We start from the raw sequence: 20773 nt of genomic DNA, 5'->3' as shown, positions 1-20773 counted from the left end.
AGTGGAGATGCAGGCAGTGTAGGAGGGAAGCAGTCAGTAAATGGTGTGTCCATGTGATTTATATCAGTTAGTGTTATTTCTATTCAGGTGGTGGGTATCAATTGGGGACTCTCTTGTATCCATTCATAGGAGGGAGCTTATTTAGGGGGCTGCACGATTTGTAATGGAAGCTCTGAGAATAAAGGCTTGGAAGCAAATGAAGACTAGGCTCTAGTATTCTATTCTTCGCCACCTGGCTTTCCGACTTTTTTCAAACGGATTTGCCGATGGCACAGGAGGAGCAGCAGCTGGGAAGAACAGGGACATGGAGGGGCATTTGGAGGTCAGATGGGGCAGTTGGCACAGGAGGAGGATCAGCCAGGAAGTGGAGGTACTGGGAAATACAGGACTGGGAGCATGTATTATGAATTATAATCACAATGCTGCTCACATGTAACATTCTAAATGGATAAGCCGTGCATTCTATACTCACGATAGGAGAGGATTGGTTAAACATAGATTGATACTAAGTGGGGTTCACTATATTACAAGTGATAGATCTTAGCATCAAAACCTTTAAAACAGCGAGATAAATTTAAGCCAGTAGCCTTTAACCTTGCTAAGTAGTAACATGGGATGAAAGTGGAAAAGTGAATGTAGAAGATGTTTCTGCATTCCACACCCTGTTCTCAAGGTGAGCGATATCAGTGCTGGGGAATGCAACATTTCCATTTCAGGCATTCAGTATCATCGTCAAGCACTCCCTCTACTCTGCCTCAAGCTTAAAAGAGCACCTCATTACTTCCCTCGTGTGATATATTTTTCATTCCCTGCACTAGCCGTCTCTGAATGAGCTTGTCAATTTTGTATAATGCAACCTGTGTTTTAAAAAGCATCACGTCGTACTTACCCATCACCCCATCCTTGTTCACCTACATTGGCTCCTGATCTCAATGCCTTAAATTTAAAATTCTTATCCTTGTGTTTTATTCTCTCTGTGGCCTTACCCCCCCCCCCCCCCCCCAAAAAAAAGAAAATCTGACTCTGACTTCTTCTGCGTCCACGATTTTCATCGTTCCACCTTTGCGGCCGTGCCTTCAGATGCTCTGGGATTTCCTCCCTAAACCTCTTTGTCTCTGCACCTTACTGAGCTTCTTTGGGACCCTCCTTAAAATCCACCTCTTCAACCTAGCGTTTGGTGGCCCCTCCTAATATCTCCTTTTTTCCTTATGCCCCTCTGAACCGCCTTTTAAAATTGTCATCCTCGTGCTCAAATCCTAATATCTCCTTCTTTGGATCGGTGTTAACTTATGTCATTGCGCTGCTGTGAAGCGCCTTGAGATGTTTTACTATGTTAGAGGCGCTATATAAATGCAAGTTGTTGTAATTAGTGAGCCTCTGTCCACCAGACATTGGACTGAGACTGACCAAATTAATTTCACACTGGACCCTTACAGCCAGCTGATATATGAGATTTTGACCTTACTGTTTGGGCTGGATTTCAGAGGTGATTCCAAGAGGTGAAAGGTCAGTGGCTAACCCACTGCACCAAGCAATCCCTCCTCTCTTTCCCTCCCCCCCCCCCCCCCCAAAACCGGGAAAATCTTTAAGAGCTATGTCTAATAGCATCTTTGATTAATTTCTGGTCCACCATTTTGCCTTTTACACTATTAACGTCTCAAAATTTGTATTGGCAGAGTGTAAGGTGTGGAGAAACCCGCTGAATCTCTTCAGAGGAGCTGAGTACAGCAGGTATGTTTGTGTTGGCTCAATGTGGCGATTGAGGCAAAGCTTGTTAAGCCTACCTGAGGGGGGGGAGAGGGGAGAGGGGGGTTGGGAAGAAAAAAAACGAGGCTTCCTTCTCCATAACAACCTCGAGCTATTCAAACCTGCCCAACAGGGGCCCAGCTGGAGTGCTAGTCAAGGGTAGTGTTTGTCCTTGAGTAGGGAGTTTCTGCAGCTCAGTCTATTGGGCACTGCAAGCTGGCATAGATCTAGTTTCCCACTAGAGCATCATGCCTGTTGCAGCTACTGTGAGAGAGCAAAAGCCTTCGATGAGTGGAAGGTGAGCATTTTACTGTTAGTACAGATTCCATTCACTGCATTATTCGAGCTGTGATCCGAAAATCAACCAGCAACCTACAGCCCAACATAACCAATCAAATCATGAATTAAAAAATGTCCAGTGCTTCTGTAAGTTTACCCAAAAACATGAGTGATTTCGACAGCTGAAAGGGAGTTTCTGTGCTCAGTGCTGCAATGATTGTCAGTAGTTTAATTGGTTAAGTTGGGCTGTGGAATGCTGGTTTTAATTTGGGATTGCAGCTTGTACAACACAATGTATGGCATCTGTATTAGCGGGTAAAATAACTTGCTTATCTTCCAGTCCACACTGAAGCTTCTATACCTCAGTGCAGTCACAACAGGCTCTGCGGAAATTGGTTTCTGCCATATTACTGCGCAGGCTGCCGGTGGGCTGCTTTACAGGCCCAAGTTTGCATGTACATGTGGTTTGAACTATACCCAGTCTTGGTCCGTTTTGTTCACTCTGTTCCCAGATTCAGCTTAAACTGTAGTAGGTGAGGGAAATTACATCTGCAGGACACCTTGATTGAACCTCAGTAGGGCAGAGGTGATCAGTGGGTTAGACAATGGCCTTTTTCATTGGCACTTGAGTTCCACTCCAGCCAAGAGTCTCTTCTGGCTGCTATCGTGGGAAATGAATGTTGCGCAGTTTCTTTCCAGTTCCTAATGGGCACAGCACAAACCTGACAATTCAGCGCAGACTGGTATTAAACTCGCAATCTCACTGAGTGAAAAAGGTGTCTCACTGATGCAGTAGAGGGCATTCTTCTAAGGTTGGGACTGAGACTCGTTGTTCATGGCAGTGTAGAGGGAGTTCTACTCTGTATCTAACCCGTGCTGTACCTGCCCTGGGAGTGTTTGATGGGACAGTGTAGAGGGAGCTTTACTCCGTGTCTAATCCGTGCTGTACCTGCCCTGGGAGTGTTTGATGGGACAGCGTAGAGGGAGTTCTCCTCTGTTTCTAACCCGTGCTGTACCTGCCCTGGGAGTGTTTGATGTTGACATGATACGCTCGAAGTGGAAGATTATTCTTTACCTCATCAGTATTGCCCCTCACCTCAATGAGCACCAAAATAAATTAACAAGAAAAATAAACTTTCTACCTAAGGAAGACTTCTTTTGTTTGCATTGATACATGAGTTGTGGCCATACAACGTTGACAGATCTCTTGCATAAATATGGGCACACACACCAATGCATACATGTGCAGAAAGATCAGTTATGGCAATTAATGCAGTGCCCTAGCTTGCTGAGCATAGTAACTCTTAATTTTCTGTTATTAACAGCTTGGTAGAAATTGGGGTTTCTCACAGAAAGCCAATATGGAAAGATTTAATGTACACTTGTGTTGTTCCTTCCAAACAAAAGCAGTATTTTAATGTCATTGGGCTTCAGTCAGATGTGTTAGTGACGCTTGGACACAACTTGTCTGACTACAACCCAATCAGTGTCAGACTTTCTGTGTTTATTGTTCAGTAATCCTGCTTTTTGTCTCTTTTGAAGGTACACATGGGTGACTGGGAGAGAGCCCCTGACATATTATGACATGAACCTGTCTGCACAGGATCATCAAACGTTTTTCACGTGCGACACAGATCATGTCAGACCCGCCGATGCTGGTGAGTCCACTGATGGGAAGGAGGAGAAACCCGATGGGAGTTTTGTGTTCAGTCATGCTGCCATTGTGAAGCGGTTTCTGCACGGAGCCTCAAATTGGATTTGTAAAAAAAAAAATTCTTTGGAGGGGGTAGTCACTTAAAAGACCATTATTTTAAAAGTTTTGAGAGTCTGGGTATTTTAAAACCTCTAAAAGCTTAACGGCTGCAAGGCTAGCTCTGCACACCTGTGTAGGCATGCTTTCTGCATGAGGATTTGATTGGGAATCAGATTCTGTGACTGCCGATCTCAGATAGCTACAGTATAAACGTACCCTTGGAGTATTACAGTGCACAGGCACTTTTATGGAGGTTACCAAGCCTTTCAGGTATGTAATTACCAGGCTTGGTTCCTGTTGGATTAACTTGTTATTGCATTCTTTTGTTAACATCCCCCATTGCAATTACACTCAGTTCACTAAAGCCTTATTACTCAGGGTATTTAAGTTTTTACCGGAAAAAAGTGGAACTGCCAGATGAAATTTGAAAGGGGTTGGCCCAGTTCTTTATTAAATAAACATTGTTTCTCATTCTGTGTTCTAACCAGGAGCATGGTGTTCGTTATCACTACTTAGGAGATAATGTGTCAAACCAGATCTCTTGTTCACCCTGGGGGAACAAACCTGGGGTTTGAGTTGCTCTTTCTCTAGTTTAATTTACACATTCGCAGTTTAGCTGGTCAATTTACGAGGTGGAGTGAAATTCACACCCCACCTTGTTTTTTTGACTGTTTGACATTCATATCATTTACATCTTTAACTTTTAAACACAGTTTTCTACAGAGTATACTCCTGCCTGCCTGTCTCCCTGCACTGTGTTAACCGAGTCTTTTTCCAGTTTACAGTGAAGACTCCACTTAATTAAATAGTGGATTAGACCATCAAATGGCCTGGTCACCCATGTGAATTGTGGTTTTTTTTGCCTCGCGCAGTATGAACCCACGCAGAAGATATTTAATTCCCGGTGTCTGCTGAGTCAGCATTTGCCTGCTACCTGTTGGTCTCAGTGCCCTCTGGGTTAGGGAGCTGAAAATCAGCCAGGGTTTCTGTTTCTGATGGCTCTCCAGTGACTCCTACAGGTAAGTATGAACATGTGGGCGTTAGCCCAGAACAGGATCGGGTTTAGCTGTGATGCCTTCCATGGGAAAATAGCCTGCTGACACTCAATGTCTGGGTGTTCACATGAAGAATGGCATCGCTGGCCTCACGCAACCTGATAGAGGTCTTTAAGATTATGAAAGGGTTTGATAGGGTAGACATAGAGAAGATGTTTCCACTTGCCGGGGAGACCAGAACTAGGGGCCATAAATATAAGACAGTCACTAATAAATCCAATAGGGAATTCAGGAGAAACTTCTTTACTCAGAGAGTGGTTAAAATGTGGAACTTGCTACCACAAGGAGTAGTTGAGGCGAATAGCATAGATACATTTAAGGGGAAACTAGATAAACATGAGGGAGAATGGAATAGCAGGATATGCTGATGGGGTTAGATGAAGTAGGGAGGGAGGAGGCTCGTGTGGAGCATAAACACCGGCATGGGTCTTTTGGGCCAAATGGCTTGTTTCTGTGCTGTATATTCTATTTAATACACCATTTGCAGTGAGTCCATTCAGGAGAGGAGGGGAGAAAGCTAGAGGGGAAGCAAAATTGAGTTTTCTCAAAAATAACTCTGTAGAGGTGATCTAGATGTGTGGAATACAGATGCAGCACTTCCCTTGATAGTTATTTGTCTGAAATTTCTATCCCCTGTTTTCACACTGTTCCTGTTTCATACTCAAAAACATTGCTGCAAATCTTTTCACCCAGACGTATTTTGTTACTTCCCTTTTGGCAGGTGTTAGGAATTTCGTGAGAGATGCCTGAGGGGGGACACTGCCCCCTTCCACCATGGGAAAGCACTTGGTTTTGTCGTGACAAAAAAAAACAGAAAATGCTGTAAACGCTCAGCAAGTCAGGCAGCATCCGTATGGAAAGGAAAAATGGTAATGTCTCGGGCATAAACCTTCATTCGAACTGGTTTTGTTGTGGGCCTCCTGTAATGGCCCAGCTGAGATCAGACCTTGCTACGTGGAAATTGCACAATGAATCTGAGTTCTCACACTCAGTACTCTTTTTATATGAAGGTGCATTAAAGGTTTAGCCCTTCTTTACACCTAGCAGAGCAGCTGAAATGACCAATGTATCACTAGCCTTATTATATTGCTCGCTGTCCCATACGTCGTTTATGATTTCAGTTATTATATATCTGCAAAGAAAGAACTACTTGCATTTATACAGTGCCTTTATGACCTCAGGACGTCCCAAAGCGATATTCCAGACAATGAAGTACTTTTGAAACGTAGTCACTGTTGTAATGTAGGGAAACGCGGCAGCCAATTTGTGGCACAGTAAGATCCCACAAACAGCAATGAGATACATGACCAGATAATCTATTTTAATGATGTTGGCTGAGGGATAAACATTGGCCAGGATACCGGGGAAAACTCCAGAGACCTGAGCACAAAATCTAGTCTGATGCTCCCGATGCCAGTACTGAGGGAGTGCTGCACTGTTGGAGGTGCCGGCTTTCGGATGAGATGTTAAACTCCCCATCTCTTCTTTAAAATAGTGCTATGGGATCTTTTACATCCACCTGAGAGGGCAGATGGAGCCTCGGTTTTACATCTCATCCGAAAGAGGGCACCTCCAACAGTGCAGCACTCCCTCTGTACTGGCACCGGGAGCACCAGCCTAGATTTTGTGCTCAAGTCTCTGGAGTGGGGGTTGAACCCACAACCTTCAGCCTCGGAGGCAAGAGTTCTACCCACTGAGTCAAGGCTAAAGGGTAAGAAACAACGATTCTCTGTTAAAGGAGTTATGTCAGAATGAGGGGGAAGAACTGAGTTGGGGGGGCTCAGGGATCAGTACTGTTTCTAGTTTACATAAATGACTTACATTCAAAAACTCAGTGCAAAGTGGTCAAACTTGCAGATGATACCGCACGAGGAGAGACAGTGAAATTGGAAGAGACAGCTCAGAAATTAGAGTGAGTTGGACAAAATACGGAAGTGGGAAGAACAATGGCAAATAAAATTTAATACAGACTAGAGTAAAGTGCTGCACTTGGGAAAGAAAAATAGACTCAGGTTTATTTCATGAATAGTATTTGCAAAAGCTAAGGCTGAATCTGAAAGAGACCCAGGAGTCTTAGACTCGACACTAAAACATGTCCAACCAATGCAGAGCAGCAATCGACAAAACCAATAGAACGTTGAACTACAGAGCCAAAACCGTAGAATATAATTCAGAGGAGGTGCCGGTCAAACTCTCTGGTACTTTGGTCAGATTATACCTTGAATACTACATCCAGTTCTGATTGCCAGGAAACGAGAGATGTTCAGGTGCTGGAGGCAGTGCAGAGAAGAGCCACAAGGCTGGTCCCAGGTGTCATGGGTTTGAGTTATGAGGAAAGACTTGGGCTTTTTAACCAGCAACTACAATTTGCATTTATATAGCGCCTTTAACGCAGTAAAATGTCCCAAGCTGGTTCACAGAAGCGTAATCAGACAAAAGTTGATGCCGAGCCATTAGGATAGGTGACCAAAGAGGTAGGTTTTAAGCAGTGTCTTAAAGGAGGAGAGAGAGGTGGAGAGGCGAAGAGGTTTGCGGAGGAAATTCCAGAACTTAGGGCCTAGATGGCTGCCGATGGTGGGGCGAAGAGAGTGGGGGATGCACAAGAGGCCAGAGGTGCAGCAATGCAGAGCTCTGGGAGGGTTGTAGGGCTAATCAACCAAGTCATCATAGAATGAAAACACAACCAAAGTGAATAAGTTGATTACATTTATAATATGTTAAAAATCTTACGTCTGCCTGCACATCCTGCCAACATTTTGCCATTATAAATTCCTATGTCTACACTTATAATGAAAACTGCCTGCGTAAACTGGTCACGCCGTAATTCCACCCTCCTGCCAGTGGAGTCACTGCAGGGCCACCACTGATGGCATGGCTAATTTACTTAGGCAGTATGCATCATAAATGTGGACGCAGGAATGGAAATATAAAAATATGTACTCACGACGGCACAAATTGAAACAAATGGGTATGATCTCGTTGCCATAACAGAGATGTTGCCAGGTGACTAAGATTGGGAACTGAATATTCAGGGAAATCTGACATTTCAGAAGCTCTGTTAATAAAGGATGAAATTAGTACAATAGCGAGAAATGATCTTGGCTCAGAAAATCAAAATGTCGAATCAATTTGGGTGGAGGTAAGAAATAGCAAAGGTAAGAAATCACTGATGGGAGTAGTCTATAGGCCCCCTAACAGTAGCTACACTGTAGGGCAAAATGTAAATCAAGAAATAATGGGAGCTTGTAAAAAATGCAATAATCATGGACGATTTTAACTTTCATATAGATTGGACAAATCAAATGCGCAAAAGTAGCCCTGAGGATGAGTTCATAGAGTGTATTCGGAACTGTTTCTTAGAACAATACGTTGTGGAACCAACCAGGGAACAGGCCATTTTAGATCTTGTAATGGGTAAGGAGACAGGATTAATTAATGGTCTCAAAGTAAAGGATCCCTTCGGAAACAGTGATCATAATATGATAGAATTTCACATCCAGTTTGAGAGTGAGGATCTTGGATCTGAAACTACTGTATTAAACCTAAATAAGGGCAATTACAATGGCATGAGGACAGAGTTGGCTAAAGTGGACTGGGAAAACAGATTAAAAGGTATGACGGTGGATAAGCAGTGGCAGACTTTTAAAAAGATATTTTATGACTCTCAACAAAAATATATCCCAGTAAGGAGGAAAGACTCCACTAGATGGGTATACTAACCATGGCTAACTAAGGAAGTTAAGGATGGTATCAAATTAAAAGAAAAGGCATACAACGTGGCAAAGATTAGTGGTAAGCCCGAAGATTGGGAAAACTTTAGAAACCACAAAGGAGGACTAAAAAAAAGGGAGAAAGTAGATTATGAAAGTAAACTAGCAAGAAATATAAAAACTGACAGTAAGAGCTTTTACAAGTATATAAAAAGGAAGAGAGTAGCTAAAGTAAGTATAGGTCCCTTAGAGGATGAGAATGGAAAAATAATAATGGAAAACAAGGAAATGGCAGAGGCATTGAACAGATATTTTGTATCTGTCTTCACAATAGAAGACACTAAAAGCATACCAATAATAGTAGACAGTCAAGAGGCAAAGGGGAGGGAAGATCTAAAAACTATCACTAGAGAAAAAGTACTAGGCAAACTAATGGGTCTGCAGGCTGACAAGTCCCCTGGACCCGATGGCTTGCATCCGAGGGTCTTAAAAGAAGTGGCTACAGAGATAGTGGATGCATTGGTTGTAATCTTCCAGAATTCACTAGATTCTGGAAAGGTCCCAGCGGATTGGAAAACTGCAAACATAACACCCCTATTCAAGAAGGGAGTAAGACAGAAAGCAGGTAACTATAGACCAGTTAGCCTAACATCTGTCATTGGGAAAATGCTAGAATCGATTATTAAGGAAGTAGTAGCAAGACATTTAGAGACTCAAAATAAAATCAAGGAGAGTCCACATGGTTTTATGAAAGGGAAATAGTGTTTGACAAATTTATTAGAGTTCTTTGAGGAAGTAATGAGCAAGGTGGATAAAGGGGAACCAGTAGATGTAGTGTATTTGGATTTCCAAAGGCATTTGATAAGGTGCCACTTTGGTCAGAAGAATAAAAAAAGCAAAATATATAAATGGAGAAAGACTACAGAATACTGCGGTACTGAGGGATTTGGGTGTCCTCATACATGTAAGAGCTCATAGTGTTGGGGCTAATATGTTAGCATGGATAGAGGATTGGCTATCTAACAGAAAACAGAGTCGGGATAAAGGGGTCATTTTCAGGATGGCAGTCTGTAACTAGTGGGGCGCCGCAGGGATCAGTGCTGGGGCCTCAACTATTTACAATCTATATCGATGACTTGGATGAAGGAAACGAGTTTACTGTGGCCAAATTTGCTGATGATACAAAGATAGGTGGAAAAGTAAGTTGCGATGAGGACACAAAGTGTCTGCAAAGGGATATTGACAGGTTAAGCGAGTAGGCAAAAATTTGGCAGATGGAATATAATGTGGGAAAATGTGAAGTCATCCACTTTGGTCAGAAGAATAAAAAAAGCAAAATATATAAGTGGAGAAAGACTACAGAATACTGCGGCACAGAGGGATTTGGGTGTCCTCATACATGAAACACAAAAAGTTAGCATACAGGTGCAGGAGGCAAATGGAATATTGGCCTTTATTTCAAGGGAGGTGGAATATAAAAGGAAAATCTTGCTACAACTGTAAAGGGTGCTGGTAAGACCACACCTAGAGTACTGCGTACAGTTTTGGTTCCCTTATTTAAGGAAGGATATACTTGCGTTGGAGGCGGTTCAGAGAAGGTTCACTAGGTTGATTCCGGTTATGGAAGGGTGGTCTTATGAAGAAAGATTGAGCAGGTTGGGCCTATACTCACTGGAGTTTAGAAGAATGAGGAGATCTTATTGAAACATATAAGATTCTGAGGAGGCTTGACAGGGTAAATGCTGAGAGGATGTTTCCCCTCATAGGGGAATCTCGAACTAGGAGCATAGTCTCAGAATAAGGGGTCACCCATTTAAGACGGAGATGAGGAGAAATTTCTTCTGTGAGGGTTGTGAACCTTTGGAATTCTTTGCCCCAAAGAGCGGTGGAGACTGAGTCGTTGAATATATTCAAGGCTGAGTTAGACAAATTTTTGATCATCAAGGGAGTCAAAGGATATGGGGAACAGGCAGGAAAGTGGAGTTGAGGCCAGAATCAGATCAGCCATGATTCCATTGAATGGCGGAGCAGGCTCGAAGGGCCAAATGGCCTACTCCTGCTCTTGTCTCTTATGTTCTTATTAAAGGGGGTGCTCAACAATGTCTTCATGCCCGGGTTGAATTATCTCCCACCTTCTAACCCTGCTTCACCTGAAGACTGAACGTATGCTTGATTCATCCTTGTGCAACGTCAGACGAGATCGGAATCAGAAGCGACAGCCCTACCCAGATTCTGCCCCTTCCTCTCTCGCAACCCATGGGGCTCTGAGGCCAATTTGTAGTACCTGTCCTGCTTCCCTGGCTGAGATTAGCTGATTCAGCACAAACTAGGGATTAGAGTTGGGAGCGTCCTGGTTTGAAAGGCTTATTACTGCACTAGGCGTTGCTTTTAGCAACTAAAACATCAGAGAGATCTGGCACTCTTTTTGATTCTGCTTCCTGCACCCCCCCCCCCCTCCCGCTTCTGTGCGAGGGAACATTAGACTGGCATCTCTTCTGTGCCATTTCAGTTCAGATTTTCACAGTGTCATGTGCAGAATTATGGACTTAAACCCTCGTCTGGCAGCATGAAGCTGTTTGTTGAAACGCGAAAGGCTTTTGGCACCGCAGCACTGATTTTTATTGATGCATTTAACATTCACATTACACTCGAGTCTCTTCGGCAGCACATGTGTATGTTATAACACATCTGCCGTTCTTTATGACTGGAAAGATTTAATGACCTTCTAGCCAAACGTGGGCTTGAATAACGTGATTTTTTTTTTTCTGACCCAGCATTTCTGCTGCTGTCCTGGTGTGTGTCAGATATAAACACCTACTGTCATTTACATTTTTATTTATTTTTTTGTTCTCTTAACAGTGATGCAGAAAGCCTGGCGGGAGAGGAACGCTCAAGCTAGAATGAAGGCAGCGTACCAAGCCTTAGAATTAAACAATGAGTATGTTCTGTACTGTAGTTTGAGATTCTGTTAATGATCACACATTCCACTGTCCTCTGCGTCAGTTTAAAGGATATTGACCCACTCATTGGTTGGCCTTTTCTGATTTTTTACACTTTTGTTTTAATGTTTGAATCTCCTTGTTCCTGTCTCCAGTTTGAACTTGTTAGATGTTGGATTTTATATCTTGAGAACGCTGGGGAGTTTAATTTACCATTGTGCGCTACCTTTAGCTCACCAGTTCATTTTGAAATCGAGAGGGGAAGTTAACGCAAATGAGATAAAGGCTGCATTAAGATATCGCCGACGAGAGTTTAATGTGAATGCGTTAAACAGTGTGCGAAAAGTAGTGCACAGAGTAAATTGAAGTTCATAGGTGTTACAACACGAAAGCGTATTGATTTCTTGATTACATTATCTTATAGTATTACTGGTTTTGCTGGGCATTCTGCTTCACCAATGACATTTTTTTCCAAAGGACCAGTTGATGTTTTTAAGATGGTTGAAAGGATCTCTACTTAAAAAGGAAAAATTTGCAGGGCTATGGGGAACGAGCAAGGGAGTGGGACTAATTGGATAGCTCTTTCAGAGAACCAGCACAGGCACGATGGGCCAAATGGCCTCCTTCCGTGCTGCATGATTCTATAATTCTTATTGAGTGTATCTTCCCAATCCTTACCGTCCCTTTATGGCTGAGGTGTATCTTCCCAATCCTTACCGTCCCTTTATGGCTGAGCAATTTAAATTCACTGCATGGTACTGACCTGCGCAGACCTTCATTCCTGGTCTGCATTGAGTTGGCTGATCTCGGTAGGGATGTTATAGTTAGCCTCTGGTTTAGGGCGGGGGGAGAAACGGAAATTGGCCAAGTTTCCCATTCCTGATCACTATCCAGTAGCTCCTGCTGGAAAGGGCACATGGGCCAATGTCCCACTCCGCTATACCACCCCCAGCACACCCTGTCAATACTGACACATGAAGGATGGCATTTGGGTGAAGCAGAGTGGAAGGTTGGCAGCACCCATGGAGCTGTACTCCAGCAAGCATCTGCCTTCAGGAGAGGAAGGGAGAGATTTAGGACAAATGAGAGGGCGGATAAAAATCAGTGTAGACTGGTGAGGGCTTGAATACTGTAATATCGTGACCCATTGAATTCAATGATTAAGCTTTAAAATGGCATCATTAACAAGTGCTTGATCCGATTTCAGTCGTTGTTGATGTTTCACTGCAGTAAAAAGGGAAATAGTTTCTCGGTACAAACTAATGTGACTGTAAATCTATCAACCGTATATTTAAAAATTTCAGTAAGCCATTTCTCTGTAACCTGTTCAATTCGTAACTTTGTCACTCAAGTCCTGAGTTTGAAATGTTTTATTCTTGGACAATATTCTGGGTTAGCTTCTCAACCTAACAATTAACAGAAAGCCTGGTCCTGGAAGGCTCCATTGTTTGACCCTTCTCCACGTTCCCGCTGCCGTAAACGTGCAATACGTGTGGCCCGTAGTCTTAACAACCAGTCATTATTGGCAGAATCCTTTACCCTCGGCTGGAAGCAGAGCTACCTGGCGTATTCCATTACCCTCATGTTCACTTGGTGCCGGTGGAGTAGCCTTTGGCGTCTGAGCTGTGAAGAGCTGATACCTTTTTGCTTACCAGCCATGCCAGCAGGAGTGGAAGGGTGGCAGAGCGGAGAGGCTGGCAAAGATATGGAGTGGAGCTGGCAGTTGCAGCTAGAATGGAATGGGTTTTTAAAGGGGGTACAGGAACAGGGAGACAAATCTTTGAAGGTGGCAGGACAAGTTGAGAAGGCTGTTAAAAAAGCATATGGGATCCTGAGCTTTATTTGTAGAAACTTCGAGTACAAAAGCAAGCAACTTAAGCTAATAAAACATTGGTTAGGCCTCAGCTGGAGTATTGTGTTCAATTCTGGGCACCTCACTTTAGGAAGGATGTTAAGGCCTTAGAGAGGGTGCAGAAGAGATTTACTAGAATGGTACCAGAGATGAGGGACGAGTTATGTGGAGAGAGTTGATAGGCTGAGATTGTTCTCCTTGGGGCAGAGACGGTTAAGAGGAGATTTGATCGAGGTGTTCAAAATCATGAACTGTTTTGATAGAGTAAATAAGGAGAAACTTTCCAGTGGCAGAAGGGTCGGTAACCAGAAGACAGATTTAAGCTGATTGGCAAAAGAACCAGAGGCGATATGAGGAAACATGTTTTTACGCAGAGTTGTTATGATCTGGAACACACTTCCTGAAAGGGTGGTGGAAGCAGATTCAATAATACCTTCCAAAAGGGAATCTGATAAATGCTTGAAGGGGAAAAAATTTAGAGTATGGGGAAAGAGCAAAGGAATGGGACTAATTGGATAGCTCTTTCAAAGAGCTGGCACAGGCTTGATGGGCAGAATGGCCTCCTCCTGTGCTGTAACATACTATATACACAATCTGTGCTGAGGGCCTATCCCATCCCATCCCATCCCATCCGCACAGATTTTGGACTAAATTTCCAATCTCACTTTGAGAGGTGAGTAGTGTAGGAAGCAGAAATGCTACATTTTTGCAGTTGGGATGCTTTTTTTAAATTGGCAAATGTAGGTGAAGGACCAAGATCAATAGTACAGGATAATACCATAATACGAGAAGAGTGGTAACTCTGGAATTAATGATTAGATGATGACAAGTAAGGAGTTTTAAAACCTTTGGCTTGCAGGAGGAAGGGAAGACTCGGCTGAGGTACATTGCTGGGACAGTGTAGAGGGAGCTTCACTGTGTATCTAACCCGTGCTGTACCTGACCTGGGAGTGTTTGAAGGGACAATGGCTCGAGTCCCAGGCTGGCACAACATGTCAGTCTCCCAGCCCATCTTATTATCACTCCATCAAATATTTAATGTGCTATCCCATTTCATCCATTTGTGAAAGTGTATTAAATGTTTTGGTTTAATTTGATTTTATGAGAATATTTGCTAAAACTGTCTGTTTGCACATTCAATGACAAACAGGTGCAGAGAGCAGGGTGAATGTATTGAGGTTTCTGCAGGTTGGGACTGGTGAAAAATGTTAATTTATTGTCTGGGATCGGCTTCTTTCAGAATGAAATGAATAGTTTGTTGTGTGTAACTGAAATGGACAGGTTTGAATAAGCTGTGGTGAGCACACTGGTATTTAAATTGCAATTACGAGCAATCGAAGCATTCAGCTGGAATATTTTTCATATGTAATAGTGATATTTGCTCATTGATAACATCTAAAATGCCCCCGGTGTTTAGGGACATAGAATCGCTATCTGATATGATCTGGATTAAAGGAATGTTTCACGATGAGCGCCAATTGCCTTATCCTTGAGTATTTGTGGGTGTTAAGGGCGAACTCCCCAATAAGCTTCGAGGATGCCCAATGCTTTTGCCTCATTTCTGAGGCTTACTGCTGAAATATTGCATTTAGACGCTGTGCCTTAGCATATCCCAACTAGTAAATCTAAATTGTAAGACACAGTATTGTGTATTGCGCTCCCCTGTTTTCAGTTACCTAAAACTGTGCACAAGCGGTGAACTGTCCACTGGCTATTATGGTAGGATATCTTTCAGAGCCATGACTTTTAGCAGGTGAGGAGTAATTCAGTGAAAGGTTGGTTTGTGCCTTCGGGAAACAACCATAAAGAACAAAAAAGAAAGACTTGCATTTTTACAGCACCTCTGACGACCTCAGGACTACCCAAAGCGCTTTACAGCCAATGAAGTGTAGTCACTGTTGTAATGTAAACTATGACCCTAAGTGACTTGGGGAGCTGATCAAACTGATGGAGGGGATATGAATAGGAGTTTCACTTTGGGTCGTACTTAAACCTCCACAACGACCCCCCCCCCCCGCCACCACTGGCATTCCGCAGATCAATGTTGCACAAGGAGAGAACATGGAATCTGCAGACACCTCTCTCATCCCACGTGCAGTACAGGTCAGGGTGTCGCAAGGAGGTAAAAATGGGGATAAAATAGTTAAAAGTAGAAGTAATAGTTAAAAAATAAAAGGTACATGTGAACTGAGGTTGAACTGCCTGCTACGGCGTGCTGACTGGATTATACATTACTTTGGTGCACAGTAAACCCTAACATATGGCTTTCTTTCCTATCTTAGGTGTGCCACGGCTTATGTCCTCCTTGCTGAGGAGGAGACGACCACAATCCTCGAAGCTGAGAAACTATTTAAACAGGCGCTGAAAGCAGGAGAGGTGTGCTACAGAAGGAGCCAGCAGCTTCAGCATCACAGCCCACAGCAGGAAGCACAGCACAGTAAGCTGGTTAACCATGCCGTGAATATTGTTATATCGCTGTGTAAAAGCATTAAGGAAAAACTGCGCAACCCTTTCCCCCTTGGGTCAGTCTTTTAATAACAAGCTTATGGGACACACATCCTATAGGGAGTCACCATTTAGTAAAGGAATATAACATATCTTATTGGACAAGAAATAAAAGGAAATTATATGCAGGTCATTCGACAGCTGACAGAGGAAGTCAGGTTATAGTTTTGGGTGGGACCTTTCATCAGTTTTGACACAGATCAATAATCTATCAAGTGTCAGCTTGGCTTAGTTGGTGGCACTCTCGCCTGTGAATCAGAAGGAGTTACGGACTGTGGAAACGTCTATTGCTACAGTTAGCTTCAGCACCCTGTTAGGGAAGAGGAAAATCAGCAAGGGTTCCTGCTGCCGGTCGCTGCCCAGTGACCCCCGCTGGAAAGTGCTTGTGTGGATGTCGGAGGAGGACAAAATTAGGCTCAGTTGTGATGCCCCCAGTGCTGCGGACATTTTGCTGCCTAGGCTGATGTGTGAACAGTGGTCACTTGGGGAAGGCAGCGGCGGTGTTTGAGAGGAGGGGAGAATGTTTGGGTGGGGGAAAACTTATTTGGTCTGAGACGTATTCAAATTTTAAGGGAGCAGGTGATTTACAAAAAGTAGAAGACTCCTGCCCTGAATCCAGTGCCAACTTGGTGAAGGTGGAAACCATGGAGCATAAACCACCAATCTGTGCCAGACTTGTCTAAACAGCACCCAAGAGCAAATTGACCTGCTTGATTGCTTTGTCTGCTCCCATGCGGTAGTTTCAGTCTTGGCTCAGTGGGTAGCACTCTCGCCTCTGAGTCAGGAGGTCGTGGATTCAAGCCCCACTCCAGAGACTTGAGCACATAGTCTAGGCTGAAATTTCATTGCTGTACTGAGGGAATGTTGCAATGTCGGAAGTGCCTCCTTTAGGATGAGCCATTAAACTTAGGCTCCATCTGCTCCATTGGGTGAATGTAGAAGATCCCATTGCACTATTCCAAGATGTCCTGACCAACACTTACTCCTCAATCAACACCCCAATAACTGATTGACTGGTCATTCACCTCATTGCTGTTTGTGGGACCTTGCTCTGCAAATTGGCTGCTGCGTTTGCCAACAAAACAACGCTTCAAAGTAATTTAGTGGCTGTAAAGAACTTTGGTATGTCCCGAGGATACGAAAGGTGCTACAGAAATTGCTTTCCTTTAGTTATCAAGGGTTGAGAATACCTCATTATTAATTTTTAATTTATAACATTGTGGCCCTTGTGGTCAAACATAAATGCAAGGAGGAGTGCAGAGATTTTGGAGATTTGTAAGGCTGGAGGAGGTTACAGAAGTAGGGAAGGGCGAGGCTATGGAGGGATTTGAACACGAGGATGAGAACTTTAAAATCGAGGAGTTGCCGAACCTCCAATTCCATCAAATGTTTTGAAACAGTTCAGTTCTCACATTCTGAAGACTGATAAGCTGATTTTCAGGTGACCATCCAACACTAATCTAATAACTCCTGTCCTTTGGAGAGTGGTTTTAATTTCAGCTTAATCCATCTTCTCTTACTTGGCAGGGCGAGACACAAATGTCTTAGTTTATATCAAACGAAGGCTTGCAATGTGTGCAAGAAAACTGGGAAGAATACGAGAAGCAGTAAAACTGATGAGAGACGTGAGTAACAGGACAGGTGCACTTCACCAGCAGAGCTGGAGAAACAGCTTCACTTTCACACTTCAACTTTACTCCCTCCACCCTATTACCGATAACCCTGTCTACACCCTCCTTAAATAATGTCACCTTGGCTCAGTTGGTAGCCCCTGAGGCAGAAGGTTGTGGGATCAAGGCTTGCCGCTGGCCTTGAGCACATAATCCAGGCTGAGGGAATGCTGCATTGTTGGAGGTGCTGTCTTTTTGTTGAGATGTTAAGCCGAGGTCCTGTTTACCAGTTCAGAATGTAAACAGTCCCTGGCCCGAATGGCCTACTCCTCTTAATTCGTATGAAGTCCTGTGGCACTATTCGAAGAAGAGCAGGGAGTTGACCCGGTGTCCTGGCTAACGTTTACCCCTCAACCAACATTACTAAAACAGATTCACTGGCCATTTATTTCATTTGCTGTTTGTGAAACCCTGTGTGCAAGTTGGCTGCCGCATTTGCCTACATCCAGAGACTTGAGCCCATGATCTAGGCTGACGACCCAGTGCAGTACTAAGGGAGTGCTGCACTGTCGGAAGTGCCGTCTTTCGGATCAGACGTTAAACTGAGGCCCCATCTGCCCTTTCAGGTGGGCGTAATAGATCCCACAGCACTATTTCAAAGAAGAGCAGTGGCATTCTCCCCAGCGTCTTGGCCAATATTTATCCTTCAACCAACTTCACTAAAACTGATTATCTGGTCATTATCACATTGCTCTTTGTGGGAGCTTGCTTTGCTCAAATTGGCTGCCGCGTTTCCTACATTACGACAGTGATTACAGTTCAAAAGTACTTCTTTGGATGTGGATGCCCTGAGCATGTGACAGCCTCTAAAAAGAAAAAACTTGTATTTATATAGTTTGTCACATGCTCAGGACGTCAAGTTTTTTATTTTCTTTGCCAGTCCCATATATACCCATTGTGGCAATAGTCCCAACGTTACATTCCTTAATGTTTGGAAATTAGCACACCGAGATTTATCTGTAAATTGATGTTGCCTCAATATCTCGACAGCTTAAAAAAAAAAGCACCCATAATTCTACTGAAGTACAAATCAGTTAATTTGCAATCTAACTCTTGTAGCTTTTCCGCACTGTTTAGCAAGTTTTTGAGAGGTAAAGTTAAGACCGTTTGGGTTCTGTTTGCATCTTTACCACCTGGGCGGAGCGTGGGAGGGAAAATCTGGCAGGCACAACCGCGTGCCCCTTACGTGGCAGGAAAACCAGGGAGGCTTCTGTTACCGGCGTGCGATCCACTCTGCCAGCTTTTCCTTTCTGCGTTTTGAGATTTTTTACTCTGATTGCTGTTTGATACAGCATTAAATAACACAGGTGTAGGTACAGCATTAAATAACATTGGTTTAGGTACAGCATTAAATAACATAGGTTTATGTACAGCATTAAATTTTTAAAATATTCGTTCATGGGATGTGGGCGTCGCTGGTGAGGCCGGCATTTATTGCCCATCCCTAATTGCCCTTGAGAAGGTGGTGGTGATCCGCCTTCTTGAACCGGTGCAGTCCGTGTGGTGAAGGTTCTCCCACAGTGCTGTTAGGAAGGGAGTTCCAGGATTTTGACCCAGCAACGATGAAGGAACGGCGATATATTTCCAAGTCGGGATGGTGTGTGACTTGGAGGGGAACGTGCAGGTGGTGTTGTTCCCATGTGCCTGCTGCCCTTGTCCTTCTAGGTGGTAGAGGTCGCGGGTTTGGGAGGTGCTGTGGAAGAAGCCTTGGCGAGTTGCTGCAGTGCATCCTGTGGATGGTACACACTGCAGCCACAGTGCGCCAGTGGTGAAGGAAGTGAATGTTTAGGGTGGTGGATGGGGTGCCAATCAAGCGGGCTGCTTTGTCCTGAATGGTGTCGAGCTTCTTGAGTGTTGTTGGAGCTGCACTCATCCAGGCAAGTGGAGAGTATTCCATCACACTCCTGACTTGTGCCTTGTAGATGGTGGAAAGGCTTTGGGGAGTCAGGAGATGAGTCACTCGCCACAGAATACCCAGCCTCTGACCTGTTCTTGTAGCCACAGTATTTATATGGCTGGTCCAGTTAAGTTTCTGGTCAATGGTGACCCCCAGGATGTTGATGGTGGGGGATTCGGCGATGGTAATGCTATTGAATGTCAAGGGGAGGTGGTTAGACTCTCTCTTGTTGGAGATGGTCATTGCCTGGCACTTGCCTGACGCGAATGTTACTTGCCACTTATCAGCCCATGCCTGGATGTTGTCCAGGTCTTGCTGCATGCGAGCACGGACTGCTTCATTATCTGTTTTTTTTAATTCGTTCACGGGATGTGGGCATCGCTGGCGAGGCCAGCATTTATTGCCCATCCCTAATTGCCCTCGATCCCTAATTGTTGTAGGTGTAGGTACAGCATTAAATAACACAGGTGTAGGTACGGCATTAAATAACACAGGTGTAGGTACAGCATTAAATAACACAGGTGTAGGTACAGCATTAAATAACACAGGTGTAGGTACAGCATTAAATAACATAAGTTTTGGTTGTGTATTTTCATGACCTCATATCTAATAATCAATAAAATGTATAAACTGAGTGTCTTTTTTTTTCCAGTTGATGAAAGAGTTTCCGCTCCTCAGCATGCTGAATATACACGAAAATTTATTAGAAGCTCTTCTGGAGTTACAGGCCTATGCTGACGTACAGGTAGTTTTGGCCAAATATGATGGTACGTGTCATAGATAAAAACAGCAATATAATTACAGTGCTGCGTTCTGTTTCTACCACGGGCTGCGTTGTTCACCCCATACTGTGAGATTTTTACAGTATTATTTTCTCTCTTATGCTGGATTATTGGAGCAGGCTCACTCTGGAAGCTCCAACTCACATATATAACAGAAAATTATGACAGAACTTCCCCCGGTAACTGCACTGCCCTCAGTGTACTGGAGACCTAAACTAATCAGTTTAAAAAGGTGTCCTGTGCCTATAGTTCCAACACTTCCCCACATTAAACTGTATCTGCCATAATTTTGCCCATTCACTTGGTCTGTCTGTCCCTTTGTAACTTCCTCGTCCATCTGCACAACTTACTGTGCCTCCTAACTTTGTGTCATCTACAAACTTGGATATACAACTTTCCATTAGGGGTACAGGTACATAGATCATTGACGTGTCATGAACAGGCGCAGAAAATAATCAGTACGGCTAATTGAATGCTGGCCTTTATATCTAGAGGGCTAGAGTACAAGGGGGAAGAAGTTATGCTGCAGCTATACAAAACCCTGGTTAGACCACACCTGGAGTACTGTGAGCAGTTCTGGGCACC

The 20773-nt window shown here is 43.8% G+C and overlaps 1 protein-coding gene across 13 annotated transcripts in view; it reads left to right on the top strand.

Annotated features, from left to right (window-relative positions):
• Positions 1–20773, top strand: part of LOC137344605 (suppressor of tumorigenicity 7 protein homolog) — a 140183-nt gene that overhangs the window by 56351 nt on the left and 63059 nt on the right. For 10 of the 13 annotated variants that reach the window (XM_068007690.1, XM_068007704.1, XM_068007694.1 and 7 more), the window contains 7 exons: positions 1677–1731; positions 3568–3683; positions 6329–6544; positions 11403–11481; positions 15617–15771; positions 17367–17464; positions 20059–20173. In XM_068007690.1, the coding sequence (XP_067863791.1) occupies positions 1677–1731; positions 3568–3683; positions 6329–6544; positions 11403–11481; positions 15617–15771; positions 17367–17464; positions 20059–20173 (834 nt within the window). The remainder of the gene's footprint in view (positions 1–1676; positions 1732–3567; positions 3684–6328; positions 6545–11402; positions 11482–15616; positions 15772–17366; positions 17465–20058; positions 20174–20773) is intronic. The other 3 variants (XM_068007698.1, XM_068007696.1, XM_068007697.1) reach the window with 1 other exon arrangement.

This window comes from Heptranchias perlo, chromosome 27 (genome assembly GCF_035084215.1).
Source record: "Heptranchias perlo isolate sHepPer1 chromosome 27, sHepPer1.hap1, whole genome shotgun sequence".
Classification (NCBI taxonomy): domain Eukaryota; kingdom Metazoa; phylum Chordata; class Chondrichthyes; order Hexanchiformes; family Hexanchidae; genus Heptranchias; species Heptranchias perlo.
This window is presented reverse-complemented; position numbering and strand designations above follow the sequence as displayed.